Here is a 15,235-nt window from a genome sequence, read left to right on the forward strand (position 1 = left end):
TAAACTTTATATCAAAGCCTCGGAGTAGGCAGGAGCATCAGAGCTGACTGACCTGTAGAGAGGTGCTGTTTTCAGAGAAGGGGGAGCTGAAGAAGGCATTGATGGTATCAAACACCACGTTGATGATGTACTTCTCCAGGATGGGGTCAGTCAGACGCTTCTCTCTCTTGTTACACACCTAGAGGGAAAAGAGAGCTGTTAGGGGATGATGAAACTTGTGGGTGAGAGTGGTCCCACTGACTGGGGAATGAGACTTACCCTGGCCATGTCCACAGTGAAGTCCTCAAACAGTTTCCAGATGTGGTTGCTGGTGTAAATCTCCTTCATCTCTACCTCGGTATCTACGTAGCAGTGGTTCACAAAGTTCACGTAGGCAACCTTCACCTGGGGACCACAAGGGTAAACATGAACACACACACACACACACACACACACACCTGGCTCAGGCCTCTGTACATTTTGTAATGATAATGGTTTCCCATTACCTTTGCAGTTATATGTCTGCATATCATTGCATGCTTCTGTGGGTTTTCGAACTGAGGACGACGTAGGCTACTAACTAATTGTATACTTGCTCCATTTCGGACATACCTCTGTGATGCAGTCCTCGTGTGTGACCACTCTCACCACGTCCTCTAGGGGCAGCAGTGAGGTACATTTGATCTCTGTGTAAACGTTCTTTCCCTCAGCGCAGGCAGATAGCAGTTCTACCAGAGAGATGTGGTAGCGCAGGGGGCTGTGCTCCTGAACCCCCTCCCTGGACTCTGCCATCAGCTCCAGCATGGTGGCAAATGATGCCTTGTCATTATAAAACACCACTACATCCTCACCAGCGTTGGTTAACTAGAGGGGAAAGCAAGCACACCGTGTGGGATAAACAATTACATCATTGCTGATATGATTAATGTGGCTTGTGAGTGCTTGGAGGTGGTTCATCTGTTATTTTTCAATTACTCATCCGGGTTTCGCACAAATATTTGATTGTAAGACAGACTAGATGTTTCGCTAAGATTTTATAAACATTTAAAAACTGCAATCTTATTTACATCTTTTCGAGGATTCCATACCAATGAATGAGAGTTCAAAGCAAGTTGCGTGGGAGGTTGTCTTACCTCAGTCATGATCATGTCCTGGCACTTCTTCACGTACTTGCCCTCGGCCTTGATGATAGTGTGCAGGAAGTTGAGGTACTGGACGTGGCGTCCGTGAGTGGCCAGGCAGTGGATGAAGTGCTGCAGCACGTTCTCACTGATCTCTGTACACAGCTGGTAGTTATTGCTGAAGATGTGCTGCACCGTCTCTGCCTCCATGAGCTGGGGGGGAGAAAGGACATTATGTCTGATGAAAACAGGACGGATGGAAGTAGAAAAGGCAATAAAAGCTGTGTGTGACTTCACTCACTCCTGGGTTGAGAAAGAGACTGAGGTTCTTATGGAGGAGCATCTGGTTCTCCAGGTTCCCCATGCAGAACTTCTGCAGGAACAGGTGAGTGCACTTGATGATCCCCTGCATCTTGGTGTCATGCTGAGAACCAGGAAAGTGCGTGAGAGAGGGAGAGCGAGACAGCGAGGTAACGTTAGTCTAATACTATGTTTGGTTGTCAGAGTGGGGGTAAGGCACAGCTCACGTACATCCCTCACCTGATCGTATGACACTTGCAGCAGGTCCAGCATAACTTTGTGGGCTCCCATGTTCTTCAGAAGTCTCTGCTGTTTCTTCCACACACCCGAGCTACACATCTTATTCAGACGCTCCAAGATCTGCGGTAAAGAGAATGTCTTCAGAAATACGGCCAAACACTACTCAACAGTGCAGTATTGTTGATTTTGTGTTGTACATATGTTATGGTAGAGTAGTGTCTAATAATTGGACCCTAGGAAGAGTAGAGGGGATCTGGAATAACACACACACACACATATATATATACATATATAGTTGAAGACAGAAGTTAACCAAATACATTTAAACTCAGTTTTTCACAATTCCTGACATTTAATCCTAGCAAAAATTCCCTGTTTTAGGTCAGTTATGATCACCACTTTATTTTAAGAATGTGAAATGTCAGAATGATAGTAGAGAGAATAATTTATTTCAGCTTTCATTTCTTTCATCACATTCTCAGTGGGTCAGAAGTTTACATATACTCAATTAGTATTTGGCAGCATGGTCTTTAAATTGTTTAATTTGTGTCAAACATTTTGGATAGCCAATCACAAGCTTCCCACAATAAGTTGTTTTGGCCCATTCCTCCTGACAGAGCTGGTGTAACTGAGTCAGGTTTGTAGGCCTCCTTGCTTGTGCATGCTTTTTCAGTTCTGCCCACAAATTGTCTATGGGATTGAGGTCAGGGCTTTGTGATGGCCACTCCAATACCTTGACTGTGTTGTCCTTAAGCCATTTTGCCACAACTTGGAAGTATGCTTGGGGTCATTGTCCATTTGGAAGACCCATTTGCGACCAAGCTTTAACTTCCTGACTGATGTCAATATATCCACATAAATTTCCTTCCTCAAGATGCCTTCTATTTTGTGAAGTGCACCAGTCCCTCCTGCAGCAAAGCATCTAAAAAAATAATTCTGAGGTCTGGCTGATTTCTTTTGATTTTCCCATGATGTCAAGCAAAGAGGCACTGAGTTTGAATGTAGGCCTTGAAATACATCCACAGGTACACCTCCAATTGGCTCAAATGATGTCAATTTTCCTATCAGAAGCTTCTAAAGCCATGACATCATTTTCTGGAATTTTCCAAGCTGTTTAATGGCACAGTCAACTTAGTGCATGTAAACGTCTGACCCACTGGAATTGTCTGTCTGTAAACAATTGTTGGATAAATGTATTGTGTCATGCACAAAGTAGATGTCCTAACCGACTTGCCAAAACTATAGTTTGTTAACAAGAAATGTGTGGAGTGGTTGAAAAACGAGTTTAAATGACTCCAACCTAAGTGTATGTAAACTTCCGACTTTAACTAATAGTCACTGTTATATTTATATATATATATATATACAGTGACAATGGGACATGCTAGCAGGATAAAGGAAAAAGTGACATGTCAATGGACACCAAAACACACATCTTTAACTTTCTGGTAGTTCTCATTGCTCTTATCCGACTTCTCTTTTTTGGGGGTCGCAACCTCTGAGGCCATCTAAAAGGAAATCAGAAGTACAGTTAGTGAGAAGTAATTTGTAGCTACTACATGTTATTACACACTTTCTTATCATAGATGGAGAAGACGCATCTCGCCCTCACCTCTACATTCTCTTTTTTGTCCTTCTTGTCTTTCTTCCCCTCCCCTCCTCCAGAGCTGCTCTTCTTGTCCACCCAGAGCTCAGACTTCTCCACCATTGTGCGGAGACGGTCAAGGTCGCTCTTTATCAGCTTGTAGTTATCAACATCCTGGCCCGAGATCAGCAACTGGACCTGAGGACAACATGGAGACAGAGAGAGTGTCAGAGAGACGGTGACTGAGAGAGCAGAAAATAACACAGATATAAATAATATATATAGATACTGTATAAGAAAGGGAATAGCAGATACGGTACCAAGTTGGAGTGCAGGTCATTATTGGCCGCACCTTTGTTGTGTCTCCTTACCTGTTTGAATGTGTGCAGCACCTCCTGTCTCTGGCTGAAGTGTTTGAAAAGCAGCTGTAGAGCCCCAGAGACCAGAGGAGGGTAGTCATGCATGGTGAGATGGATCAGCACCCTCAGGAACATACGACCTCCCTCATCATCCACCTCCAGAATACTGTTCCCCTTCCTGACAGGAGGACACAGTCAGAGGTTATCATAACAACACACTGGGGCAAAATCATAACATATGCTGGTGAGGGTCTACAGTGCTGTACTGAACCTACCCCACACCAAACATGGCCTCTGCCTGCTCTCCTATGTGCTGCAGGTTGATGGTGGCTGTTGAAAGAGAGTTAGGAATGTTGTGTATTTCGACAGAGAGATGAATACTGTATAAGGTATGGCTAGTGGAGAGCAATGGGTCTCTCAAATGGGCACTGCACTACCTGCTTGCTCCATTGATGTTGTAGCATCGGCATCTGCCATGGGATAAACATCAACAAACTCTTTCTTGAAGACAGAAAGCAGGAAGGAGAGCCGATAGTCCAGGCGGACATTCAGGATAAACTGCACATCAACAAGAGATAAAGAACAGCACTTAGCATAAAAGGGATACTTGAATGGGTCTAATTTTTCACAAGCGTAAAACTCAACAGTACCATTTCATGAGACGTGCTGGGTTCTAGTGAGCTCTAACCTGCAGGATTTCTAGTATTTTCAGCTTGGTGTCCATGACAGTGATGTCCTGTTTGTCGATGCTGTCCTTACTGCGGTTCTGGCCCTCTATGTTGGAAGCACTCCGGCCTGGACCTCCAAAAATGGACTGTTTCCTGCTCAGTACCATGGTGGACATCATCTGGCCAACACCATGGATGGAACGCTTCATGTTCTTCCCTAACAGACAGAGTGGGAGTGGCATCCTTACTACAATGGTGAAAACCATGAGGGAACCCAAATCTGAACGTCTGTTGTGCTGATTTGTTTTATAAAATGGTGCTGTGTGGTAGTTCTCGCATAATAATGTGTTATTATGGTGTTTCTCATTCTCTTACCACTGCCATCGTCCTGGAACATGGGGTTGATGAGGGAAGGGTTGGGGATGCAGTCGATGATTCCCAGAAGGGTCCGTGTCAACCTCAGCAGCTCAAAGAAACTGTAGAAGCCAAAGTAGATGAGGTGTCTGGCCAGGCTCACCACCTGAGGGGACAAAACATTCTAGCAGTTATCATGCTATCGGGGCTTTTCCAGGCCAAGTGGTAGAGAGCCAGAGAGTTCTCGTCTCAATACCAAATATAGGGGCAGCAGTGTTCTGGAGGTATTCACAGTATTGTAAGTAGAATTAGGAATGAGAAAAGAGAGAATTGATACCTCATAGGTCAGTTTGTTCTTTTCCTCGTCAGCGAAAGGCAAGTCATCATTGAGGACGTTGTTGAGGTACTCTTCCATGAACACCATGGTGTTGGCAAACTTGTTCTTCTTATTGTCTCGCGAGTCATCCATGTTGGAGTCATAACTGAGAAAGGGAAGACATATCGAAGTATAGGAACACAACAACAATCAGTTAGATTGCAGTGACATTATGCGCAAAACCAAATCTGGGGAAACTGTTTGAAGTCATACTCTTTAATTGTGATGGAGGTGGGGATCTCTGTCCAGAGACGGGCGAACTTGACGGGCGTGACCAGCTCCTGGGGGTCTCGGTCGACGTGCGCATGCAGCATCAGTCTGCAGAAAGAGGCGCGCAGGTCAAAGGGCAGTGTCTCATCCATCATGCACAGGAAGATGAGCTCCACATCCAGCTGCTTGGAGATCTCATCTATGGCCAGGTACTGGCGGTCCAGACACATTCGTGCATACAGCTTCAGCTGGTACCTACCATTAAAAAAAAGAGAAAGGTTTGACAAATGAAACAGACACTGTGGTTGGAATATTTCAGATCAGTACAATTTCCTTTTTAAACGATGACTTGTGCACGACATTCCCTTGTCTAGGAAATGTGACATCAGTGAGGAGTAGACACCTGTAGTACGTGAGCACGTTCTCGTCATGAGCGTTCCCCTGTCTGGCCTCCTGGGCTAGTTGTCTGATGCCCTTCTCTTGCTTCTCATTGGTCTTGTCAGTCCAGACCAGCCACACCTCATCATCGTCAGCATACTCCTCCATGCCCATGTATTCAGTGGCATTGGGAATCTCTTTAGGCACACGCCGTCTGCATGGACAAGCATAGGCCATCGCATGTTTAGGTAAGTGTGTGCATGTATGCAGTTTAGTAAAAGAGAAGTACCACTCACTCAGTCTTTATGAGGATGTCTTGGTTCTTGGGATCCAGCACACACTTACAGATCAGCTCCTGAGTGACAGGAATGGCCACGTTGTTGGACACACACAGATCTGACAGGTAGTCCAGAAACCTGAAAGGAAACAGGCCGGTGTTTGAGATTCACCACAACAGTTTTGAATGTACATGGGTGTTATTTAGTCAGGGCGTCACTCTCCTCACCTGGGTTCCCTGTTCTTGCGGACCAGGCTAACAAAGGTCTCCACCTCCGTCTTGGTGATGTGTTTCTCCAGCAGCTTGCGGTTGTTGTGCAGCAGAGCAGTGATGGTGTCTTCAGCCAGGATGTCATAGCCAATCTGAGACTGCATCACCCCAAACTGCTTGGCTATGTGCTCCTGATGGGGCAAAAGAGTGAGACTAATGTGTCTTGGCAGTTAAGAAGGCCCAGGGACCAATAATTCAGTTTGGATAAACGACCGAGGGACAGGAATATGGAAGGAAAAAAGTATGCGAGACAATGTGGTGTACCTGGTTCTTGCGGTAGTCTTCCTGTGAGTGTCGCAGTACCCGGTAACAGAGACGGAACATGTACTGGTAGGGGGAATTCTTCTGGTCTGAAAGCTCCTCCAATCGCAGCAACGGGCCCTCTGTCCCCTTATCTTTGAAAGGGGCCTTCAAGATCCCAAAGATCTTTGAAGGGACAAAAGAATAGAGAACTATTCAAGAGAACATGTGACAATATGGATATAATGACAAGAAATGATTACCTTATATGTCATCATCAGTCTAATGCAAGCCCGCTGGCTATTCTTTTTTTTCGGGGAGGAACTCAGTCGGAATAATAAAATACAAAAGCACAATTTCGAAATTTGCCTGTGCATCAGCAGTCACTCAATAGCCCATGCCAGCAATTTATTTATTTATTACTAAGTTAGTCTTGGGCCAGCTATCTAAACTTGTAGTCAGCAAGGTTGAATTACCGACCGGGTTGGGGCCCATTGATCATCAGTTATCATATAAAAACGGTTTGCCTTCACCCTATGGCAAAATGTGTAGAATTGCAGGAAATTAGCTGTAAAACTGCACATTTTCTCTCCGCCCCCTGTCAAAATGAGTACAATTGCATGACATTTTTTATAAAACGGCAACATTTTCTCTACGCCGCATGATGATTTCCGGTTTTCAAAGTTGCCCATCCCTGGTCTAACGCAACCCAGATGTTTAAAGTGGGCCTTCTAACCTGTTTGAGGATGTTTTGTTCCCTCATGAGTTTCTGTCTCTCGCGGTTGGCCTTGGTCATCGCCACATCCAGGACGACCTGGCCGCTGTTGGGCGTGTCCACCACAAAGAACACCAGATCCTCCAGCAGCTTAATGGCAAATCTGCAGGGTCAAACACAGGACACGGTCGGACACAGACATTACTGGTCTGGCCAGGGAACTATGCCATTGACTGGATTACAGTATAAGCTGTAAAACAGCTGGCTTTAATCAAGTATAACAGAGCTCACAGGGGAAAAGTTAGGTTTATTAGAAGAAGTTTGACTTCAGATTCATTTGGGGCCTTTTCTGCAGATACTTAACCTTCTGTCATTGGGACTGATAAAGCCCTCATTGAACCTGTCCACTATGGTGCTCAACATGAAACTGGCATCATTGGCAAAGTCCAGATCCCGGATCTCCATCACTGGCACTGACACTATGGCAAATGCCTCCTTATCCTCCTTGGTAGGGCAGGTGCCCAGCTGAAACAAGGACATAACAGAAATACTGAGTCCAAATGAACTCAGTGTCACAGTAAATCAAGTGACATGGTTCTTACCATGAGCCGGATGGGTCTCTCCTCGTCGATATCTATGGGCACGTTGGTACTCTGGATCCATGTGTTGGTGCATAGGTGTCTGAGACGCACATATGAATTCCTGAAGAAAGTTTACAATAGAAAGCCAGTGAAACATACTGCAGGTCAAGTCTTTGCTTCTTTATAAATAGATATATACAGTTGTATATACTGTATTGTACAGACTGTGCAGATGGGTTGAGGCCGATAGTGAGTTGAAGTGGTACAGTATAGTACCTTGGCACAAAGGAGTCTGTTTTCTGCAGAGTGGTGGGGTCGAGCTCAAACAAGGAAGCAATGTCATTCCCATGAGGCACAGCCACCAGCTTGTACTTTATCCTCTCACCCAACATCTTTAGTTTTCCTCTACTGTCCAGCTACAGAGGGCAGGGGTCAAGGGTTAGAGTTTAGCACATTGACTGTCACGTGTTAAATTAACTAGACATAAGTACTGTGAGGTCCAAATAAAAAACAAACAAAAAGGATGCATACCGTATTTTCATTCGCCGAAGTCTGGATTTCAACGCTGTCACCTTTATAACCCGGATTTTCCTAAAGCAACCACAACAACACATGCGCTCTAAAATGACTCTGCATCAATACAGCCCGTGTGATAACCAGAGCACTGTGGTGACCAATATCCATGGTCCAATACTTGATCATGTTACCTCAGCTGCAAGATAGTTCCCTGTGGCAAGGTGTTTAAAGCGGTACAGACTGTTCCAGTGTCCGGCCCCTCCTCGACATGGGTCATGGTGCACCACCTTGGAACACAATCACACCATCAAAACAAACCTCAATCGTCATACCTTAGGCATTTAGCTGCTGTACGACAGAGCATATCCAAACTGGACTAGGATTCAAAAATGGCAAGTACGTGCGCGGGTTTGGGTGCCGTGCGTGTACCAACCTCCACTTCCCACAGGGCATTGGAGCTGGTGGCAGAGGTAGCAGACTGGCGCAGGGTGGTACGGAGGAACACATGCAGCTTGACCTTGTACTCGTCACAGGTCAGGAACTTCTCCTGCTCCGCATGGAACAACCGCACCACATCCCCCTGACCGGACACAGCAGCAGAGACAGCAAATCATCTAAACGCTTCAGGTTAGAATGCTATTATTGTGTTAGGGTTGGAAAGTGAAGAAGAATCCATTACAATGATACGAATAGTGACAGTAATATACACATGAATGTTAAGGGAGACTTACTCCTTTCAAGACTTCATCCTTGTGGTCACTGAACATCATGAACAGGTTGATTTTCCAGCTAGTATTGCAGTTCACAGAGTTAACCTGCAGGGGGACACACCTATACATCAGCTTCAGCATGCATACCTGTTCCCGCTGGATGGGTAAGTCAAAATGTACGAAAACAAAAATGAAGCTTTTTGGTCTTAATTTAAGGCTAGGGTTAGCCATAAGATTAGCAGTGTGGTTAAGGTTAGGGTTCAAATCAGATTTTAAGAAGACAAATTGTAGAAATGGGTGGGGCTTATCATCATTGCTGGCAGCAACAACCGTTGGTTCTTTGCAATTGGGAAGTGACACAGTCAGAAGCCTCACTCTTCCAGACAGATTCAGTCATGGATTCATCAGACAGTGTGGTTATGACTGGACTCTTACCTCTTTGCATCCAGCGTGGTCAGAGAGCTCATAGTTACTGGCATGTAGGGGCTGGCCTGCATTCACTGGGTTCAGGATCACCTTATCTCCTACAACTACCTGCAGAGGAACACAGAAATAAGCACAACAACAATTCCACAACAAGCACAAGAACTCAAGTTGCAATAAGCAGTTGAAACAATAATGCCTTCTCCCCAGCTGAGGGATGGGGTTGGAGAAATGTAATCCCTCTCCGAATCATAGACAGAGCTATGGATGCAAGGATAGAGCATCCATGATATACAACTGTATAGTTTAAATATATATATAGTGTTTGTAAACAATGTAAATATAAACAAACATTGGAGTTGATTTAAGCTTATATTTTGGGTACTGATAGGATACGACAGTTGAAGTAAAAGCTCATGAGGGATTTAATAAGTTATGTTCTTCAATAATCAAATGGGTAAATATCATTCATTTATAAGTTTAAAAAATAATGGATATAGCAACTGCAGATTGCCCCTATAGATTGTCTGAGATTTGTGAGTTTGCATGTATTGGTGAATGTGTGTATGCAGTGGTGTTAAGTACTTAAGTAGTAGTACTTTAAAGTATTTTTACTTAAGTTGTTGTTTGGGGTATCTGTACTTTATTTTACTATTTAGATTTTGCCGCCATCTTTTACTTCTCTACATTCCTAAAGAAAATAATATACTTTTTACTCCACACATTTTCCCAGACACCCAAAAGTATTCTACATTTTGAATGCTTATCAGGACAGGAAAATTATCTTATCAAGAGAACATCCCTGGTCATCCCTGCTGCCTCTGATCTGGCGGACTCACTAAATACACATGTTTCGTTAGTAAATGATGTCTGAGTGGTGGAGTGAGCCCCTGGCTATCCATCAATAAAATAAACAAAAACATTGTGCCGTCTGGTTTGCTTAATATAAGGAATATGAAATGATTTATATTTTTACTTCTGATACTTAAGTACATTTGAGCAATTCCATTTACATGTTATACTTAAGTATATTTAAAACAAAATAATTTCAGACCTTTACTCAAATAGTATTTTACTGGGTGACTTTCACTTTTACTTGAGTCATTTTCTATTAAGGTAACTTTACTTTTATTCAAGTATGATAATTGAGTACTTTTTCCAACCCTGTGTGTATGTGATTGAACGCAACTGCGCATGTCAGTTGAGTCTGTGCAGTAATACGAGTTAGGTGAGTTACATTGTCTCCGTTGGCCCTTAGCTTCCAGAAGGGTTGGATGAACATCCAGGAGCCCTCATTCCCCGTCCCGTCCAGGGTGACCCGCATGGCATTCTTCTCCAGCAGGGCAGGCAGACGCTTATTCACTGTCAGATATTTATTACTCTTCATATGCAGCAGCTGTCAGCCAGGGCAAATCACACACACAGAATAACAGGCCACTGTTAAAACCTCACAAAAACTTTCATATTGTGTCTGGGATACTGTGCTGTTATGATGGAAGCGAGAATAGCTCACTATCCCATTCAGGAATGGGAACCAGCCAGCCAGAAAGGGAAACCACTTAAGAAAGAATGGCTGAAAGACCAAGATGAAAAGTACTAAAAACCATGTATCAACAGACAGGATCACCCTGCTGTTGTCATTCAGAGATGATTATGTTCTACAGACAGGATCCCCTGCTGTTGTCATTCAGAGATGATTATGTTCTACAGACAGGATCACCCTGCTGTTGTCATTCAGAGATGATTATGTTCTACAGACAGGATCACCCTGCTGTTGTCATTCAGAGATGATTATGTTCTACAGACAGGATCACCCTGCTGTTGTCATTCAGAGATTATTATGTTCTACAGACAGGATCCCCCTGCTGTTGTCATTCAGAGATGATTATGTTCTACAGACAGGATCACCCTGCTGTTGTCATTCAGAGATTATTATGTTCTACAGACAGGATCCCCCTGCTGTTGTCATTCAGAGATGATTATGTTCTACAGACAGGATCCCCCTGCTGTTGTCATTCAGAGATGATTATGTTCTACAGACAGGATCACCCTGCTGTTGTCATTCAGAGATGATTATGTTCTACAGACAGGATCCCCCTGCTGTTGTCATTCAGAGATTATTATGTTCTACAGACAGGATCACCCTGCTGTTGTCATTCAGAGATGATTATGTTCTACAGACAGGATCACCCTGCTGTTGTCATTCAGAGATGATTATGTTCTACAGACAGGATCACCCTGCTGTTGTCATTCAGAGATTATTATGTTCTACAGACAGGATCACCCTGCTGTTGTCATTCAGAGATGATTATGTTCTACAGAAAGTGCATTTCTCTCGTTTCAATGGGAGATAATGAATGGCAAATAGCATAAGCTTTAGTGAAAGAAAGATGTGCTAAGAGGATATTAAGGAGAATAAAGGAGTGAGGGAGACCTGAGGAAGCTATGCAGTAGGACTTACTTCCTGTAGATAAAGTGACGTGACTAGATGAGTTGTACTGTATTGTATGCTTGTCATTGGTGTGATGTGTGCACTTGCACAGCCATTAACAGATAACAGCTATTGATCTCCTGAGAGAGAGCAACACCCACTTTGTCTACAAACCCTCCCCGCCGTCTCCCACCTCAGCCTGTCCGAATCAAGAGGAACGCCACGCTACACAGTCACAAAGGAACCACACCTATAATGTCTGTCCAGATAAGAGAGGGCTCTTAACATTAACCCTTAACTTTATGTCCCATGTTTCTGTAAGTGCACAGCCCTTCATGTTTGTGTGAAGATAAGGCTTCAGAGTCAATATTGACCAGGTACAGGTTCAGTGAGTGGGAATCCTAGCCCCTAGACCTCAGTCAATACATCCATTTCTCATGCGATATTGAACACGGTTCTGTGCATTTTCCTGTGAATCATTAAACCTCTTTTCTTCATTGCGCATTCGGTGATGAAAACCGGGGTTAGAGGTCTGATGATGACTATCAACTGTAGCCTTTCTATGAAATTAACAAAACTCTCAAATATGTCATCATTCAAGTTCAGACAAATATTCTTGTTCTTGGTTTAACACAGACTAGTGCTATATATGCAGTAATCTAGGCTATGCTACATAGACATTTCATGTGAAATGCCCAGCGGCAGGTATTACTGGAAAACCTGTGCAGTCTTCTCTCTCAACACTTAGAATCTCTTTAGAATATGAACACACCGAGAGGAAAATCTGACTTCACCTGGCTATGGTAATGACAACCTGACACACAGGAGTGACATGCAGAAACATGCCGTTATGGACCAGCTATTAAGAGTCACGATGAGGAAGAGTTGATTGTGAATCACCCGACTGACTATCACACCAATCCCTGTAACTCGGGGCCAATAACTCCCCTTAGTGAGTGATGCTGCATCCTTAATGTATTAAAACACAGGTGTTCTGAGAACCATCCCTGATCGATACTGTGCAGATGTGCTCAAACCTCAATACTTTGCCAGACCCATTCTGTTTTGTGCTCTACAGACCCTTCACACTCAGAATGTGCCGTGTGCTCAAGCTTCACCGGTACAAGACCAGCCATTCATTGATAGTGGCCTAATCCCATGACATCACAACAGAGTTACAGTAATTCCATTCACCAGAGTAGGGAGAAGCATAAGCTGTTGAACACCTGAGGGTCTGCTTACCTAAACAGTGCTGCCTGGAACTCCGACCTTACCTGAATGACAGTGCCATATTTTACTACATCTCCGTGGACTTTCTTGTTTTCAGTCTCATTCTGTTTCTGCTCCAGGTTAGAGGCATGCTGTGGAGTAATAAGGACAAGGTTGCATCCGTTTCAGTGTTAGTCCAGTGTACTGCATCTAACCTAGTGGTATGATCCTTGGTAGTATATTTTACCTGTAGTTTCTGAAGTAGCACAACATCAGCGATCTTGTCCTTCTCGTGCTTGGCCTGCTTGGCTTTCCAGAACTGTTTCTGTGCAGAGTAACGGTTCATGGGACACACTTTGAAGAGGCAGTCTGAGACAAGAGAGTGGGTTCAAGGGTCAAGACTGCTATTCAGGGACTGAATGTAATAGCTGTTTTGGTATCAAACTTAAATACCTGTACTATGGGAAGGAGAGCTAGTGGTGAACTTATCACAGATTGATTACTAATCCAAGATGGCTGCCATTATCCCAAACATCTACTTTTTTTAATAGTAAAGATGTGCTGGGTCACTGTCTGAGCAAGTATATATATCGCTTCCACATAAAAAGCATCATGTCCTTGTTAAAAAGTGGTTAGTAATTTGCTCCACACCCACCATAGGGGAGAGTGGATCTGGGTGTCTGGTCAATATTATACTTCCTATCCTCAGAGGGATATCCTGTTTTTAAAAGAGCCTAATACCGGAGGTTAAGGGCTTTATCAGCTGGCTGTCTGTGTGCCTTGTGAGTACAGTACAGTAGTTGTTATCTGCCACACAGGCCTGACAGGAAGCTTCTAGAGCCACCAAAACGGCAAACATCTTTAAAAATGTCTGTCACTCATCCCTCTGCAAATATTGAAATTGCTTCTTTGATACAGTCAATGTGTGGTGGGATAAATCTTTACATAGGGAAATCATGCAAACAGCTGACAGAATACTATTCATATAAAACCATTACATGGGAAACAATTAAGAGTGTAATTAGACTATAACACAGTTGTTGAGACTTATGGGTCAACATACATTTACAGTCACGTGAAAAAGGAAGTACACCCTTTGGAAAGTGGTATTTTGTTTTACATATTTGGACACATGGATATTTGAGCTGAATTCCAACCACATTCATTGATAAAGGTAAACCAATTTAACAAATCACACAAAAAAATAATACTTTGAAATGTTCAAATAAATTAAAAATAAATGCTATTTCCTTATGCAGGAAAAAATAAATGTACACCCCTACCTTTACCATCACCTAAAATGGCTAAAATTCAGATCAGGTGCACCAAAACAGGTGCAAATCAATAGGAAATCATTAGAGAGTACCTTGAGAGGGTCTAGCCTTCCATAAAGATTAGACACTTGGTCTGGTTTGTTATTAACCATATGGGTGTATGGAAACACATCATGCAAAGATCAAAATACCTATCCAAGGCCCTAAGAAGAAAAATGATTGATGCCTGTGAGTCTGGGAGGGGTTACAAATCCATTTCCAAGCAATTTGATGTACATCGTTCCACTGTCTGACGGATCATCTGGAATTTTCTCCATTTGTAGACCACTGGCAATCTACCTAGGACAGGCCGTGCCGCCAAATTCAGCCCAAGAGCTGACCGAAAGATGATCACGGAAGTCTCTAAGAACCCCAGGGTAACATCAAGGGATCTACAGTCCTCTCCTGCCATAATCAATGTCAAAGTACATGAATCAACTGTCGGAAAGAGACTGCACAAAGTTGGCCTACATGGGAGCTCAGGAAGAAGCCTATGCTCTCAAAAAACAATATCAAGACAAGACCGATGTTTCCCAGACAACACCTGGGTAAAGACCAAAACTACTGGAACAATGTGCTCTGGACAGATGAGTCAAACGTGGAGTTGTTTGGCCAGACGCCATCTTTGGCGAAAACAAAACACTGCCTTTGAACAAATGAACCTCATACCAACCGTAAAGCATGGAGGCGGTGGCATTATGGTTTGGGGCTGCTTTGCTGCCTGAGGGCCTGGCCAACTTGCCATCATTTAGTCAACCATGAATTCCATATTGTACAAGAGAATTCTTGAGGAGAATGTGAGGAAAAAAAATAAATAAAATAAATAATACAAAAATAATAATAAAAAATAAAAATCGGTCAAAAAGCTGAACCGAACATGGATCTTGCAACAGGACAATGATCCAAAACACACAAGCAAAGCTACAACAGAATGTCTCAAAAAGAAGAAATGGAGGATTATGGAATGGCCGAGTCAAAGC

The 15,235-nt window shown here is 43.5% G+C and overlaps 1 protein-coding gene across 1 annotated transcript in view; it reads right to left on the bottom strand.

Moving 5' to 3' along the window:
* Positions 1-15,235, bottom strand: part of LOC135504404 (inositol 1,4,5-trisphosphate receptor type 3-like) — a 46,390-nt gene that overhangs the window by 18,082 nt on the left and 13,073 nt on the right. The window contains exons 3-33 of the mRNA XM_064922985.1: positions 13,190-13,311; positions 13,008-13,094; positions 10,540-10,698; positions 9,315-9,413; positions 8,901-8,984; positions 8,603-8,749; positions 8,361-8,456; positions 8,185-8,244; positions 7,930-8,069; positions 7,675-7,774; positions 7,437-7,597; positions 7,094-7,235; positions 6,382-6,543; positions 6,076-6,248; positions 5,867-5,986; positions 5,596-5,784; positions 5,196-5,447; positions 4,944-5,088; positions 4,628-4,772; positions 4,273-4,469; positions 4,022-4,142; positions 3,860-3,914; positions 3,597-3,762; positions 3,253-3,423; positions 3,074-3,148; positions 1,641-1,760; positions 1,402-1,524; positions 1,113-1,313; positions 592-843; positions 259-384; positions 53-178 (exon numbers count right to left, since the gene is read on the bottom strand). Coding sequence (XP_064779057.1) covers positions 53-178; positions 259-384; positions 592-843; positions 1,113-1,313; positions 1,402-1,524; positions 1,641-1,760; positions 3,074-3,148; positions 3,253-3,423; positions 3,597-3,762; positions 3,860-3,914; positions 4,022-4,142; positions 4,273-4,469; positions 4,628-4,772; positions 4,944-5,088; positions 5,196-5,447; positions 5,596-5,784; positions 5,867-5,986; positions 6,076-6,248; positions 6,382-6,543; positions 7,094-7,235; positions 7,437-7,597; positions 7,675-7,774; positions 7,930-8,069; positions 8,185-8,244; positions 8,361-8,456; positions 8,603-8,749; positions 8,901-8,984; positions 9,315-9,413; positions 10,540-10,698; positions 13,008-13,094; positions 13,190-13,311 — 4,316 coding nt within the window. The remainder of the gene's footprint in view (positions 1-52; positions 179-258; positions 385-591; positions 844-1,112; positions 1,314-1,401; positions 1,525-1,640; positions 1,761-3,073; positions 3,149-3,252; positions 3,424-3,596; positions 3,763-3,859; positions 3,915-4,021; positions 4,143-4,272; positions 4,470-4,627; positions 4,773-4,943; positions 5,089-5,195; positions 5,448-5,595; positions 5,785-5,866; positions 5,987-6,075; positions 6,249-6,381; positions 6,544-7,093; positions 7,236-7,436; positions 7,598-7,674; positions 7,775-7,929; positions 8,070-8,184; positions 8,245-8,360; positions 8,457-8,602; positions 8,750-8,900; positions 8,985-9,314; positions 9,414-10,539; positions 10,699-13,007; positions 13,095-13,189; positions 13,312-15,235) is intronic.

The sequence above is a fragment of the Oncorhynchus masou genome, chromosome 18 (genome assembly GCF_036934945.1).
Source record: "Oncorhynchus masou masou isolate Uvic2021 chromosome 18, UVic_Omas_1.1, whole genome shotgun sequence".
Lineage (NCBI taxonomy): Eukaryota > Metazoa > Chordata > Actinopteri > Salmoniformes > Salmonidae > Oncorhynchus > Oncorhynchus masou.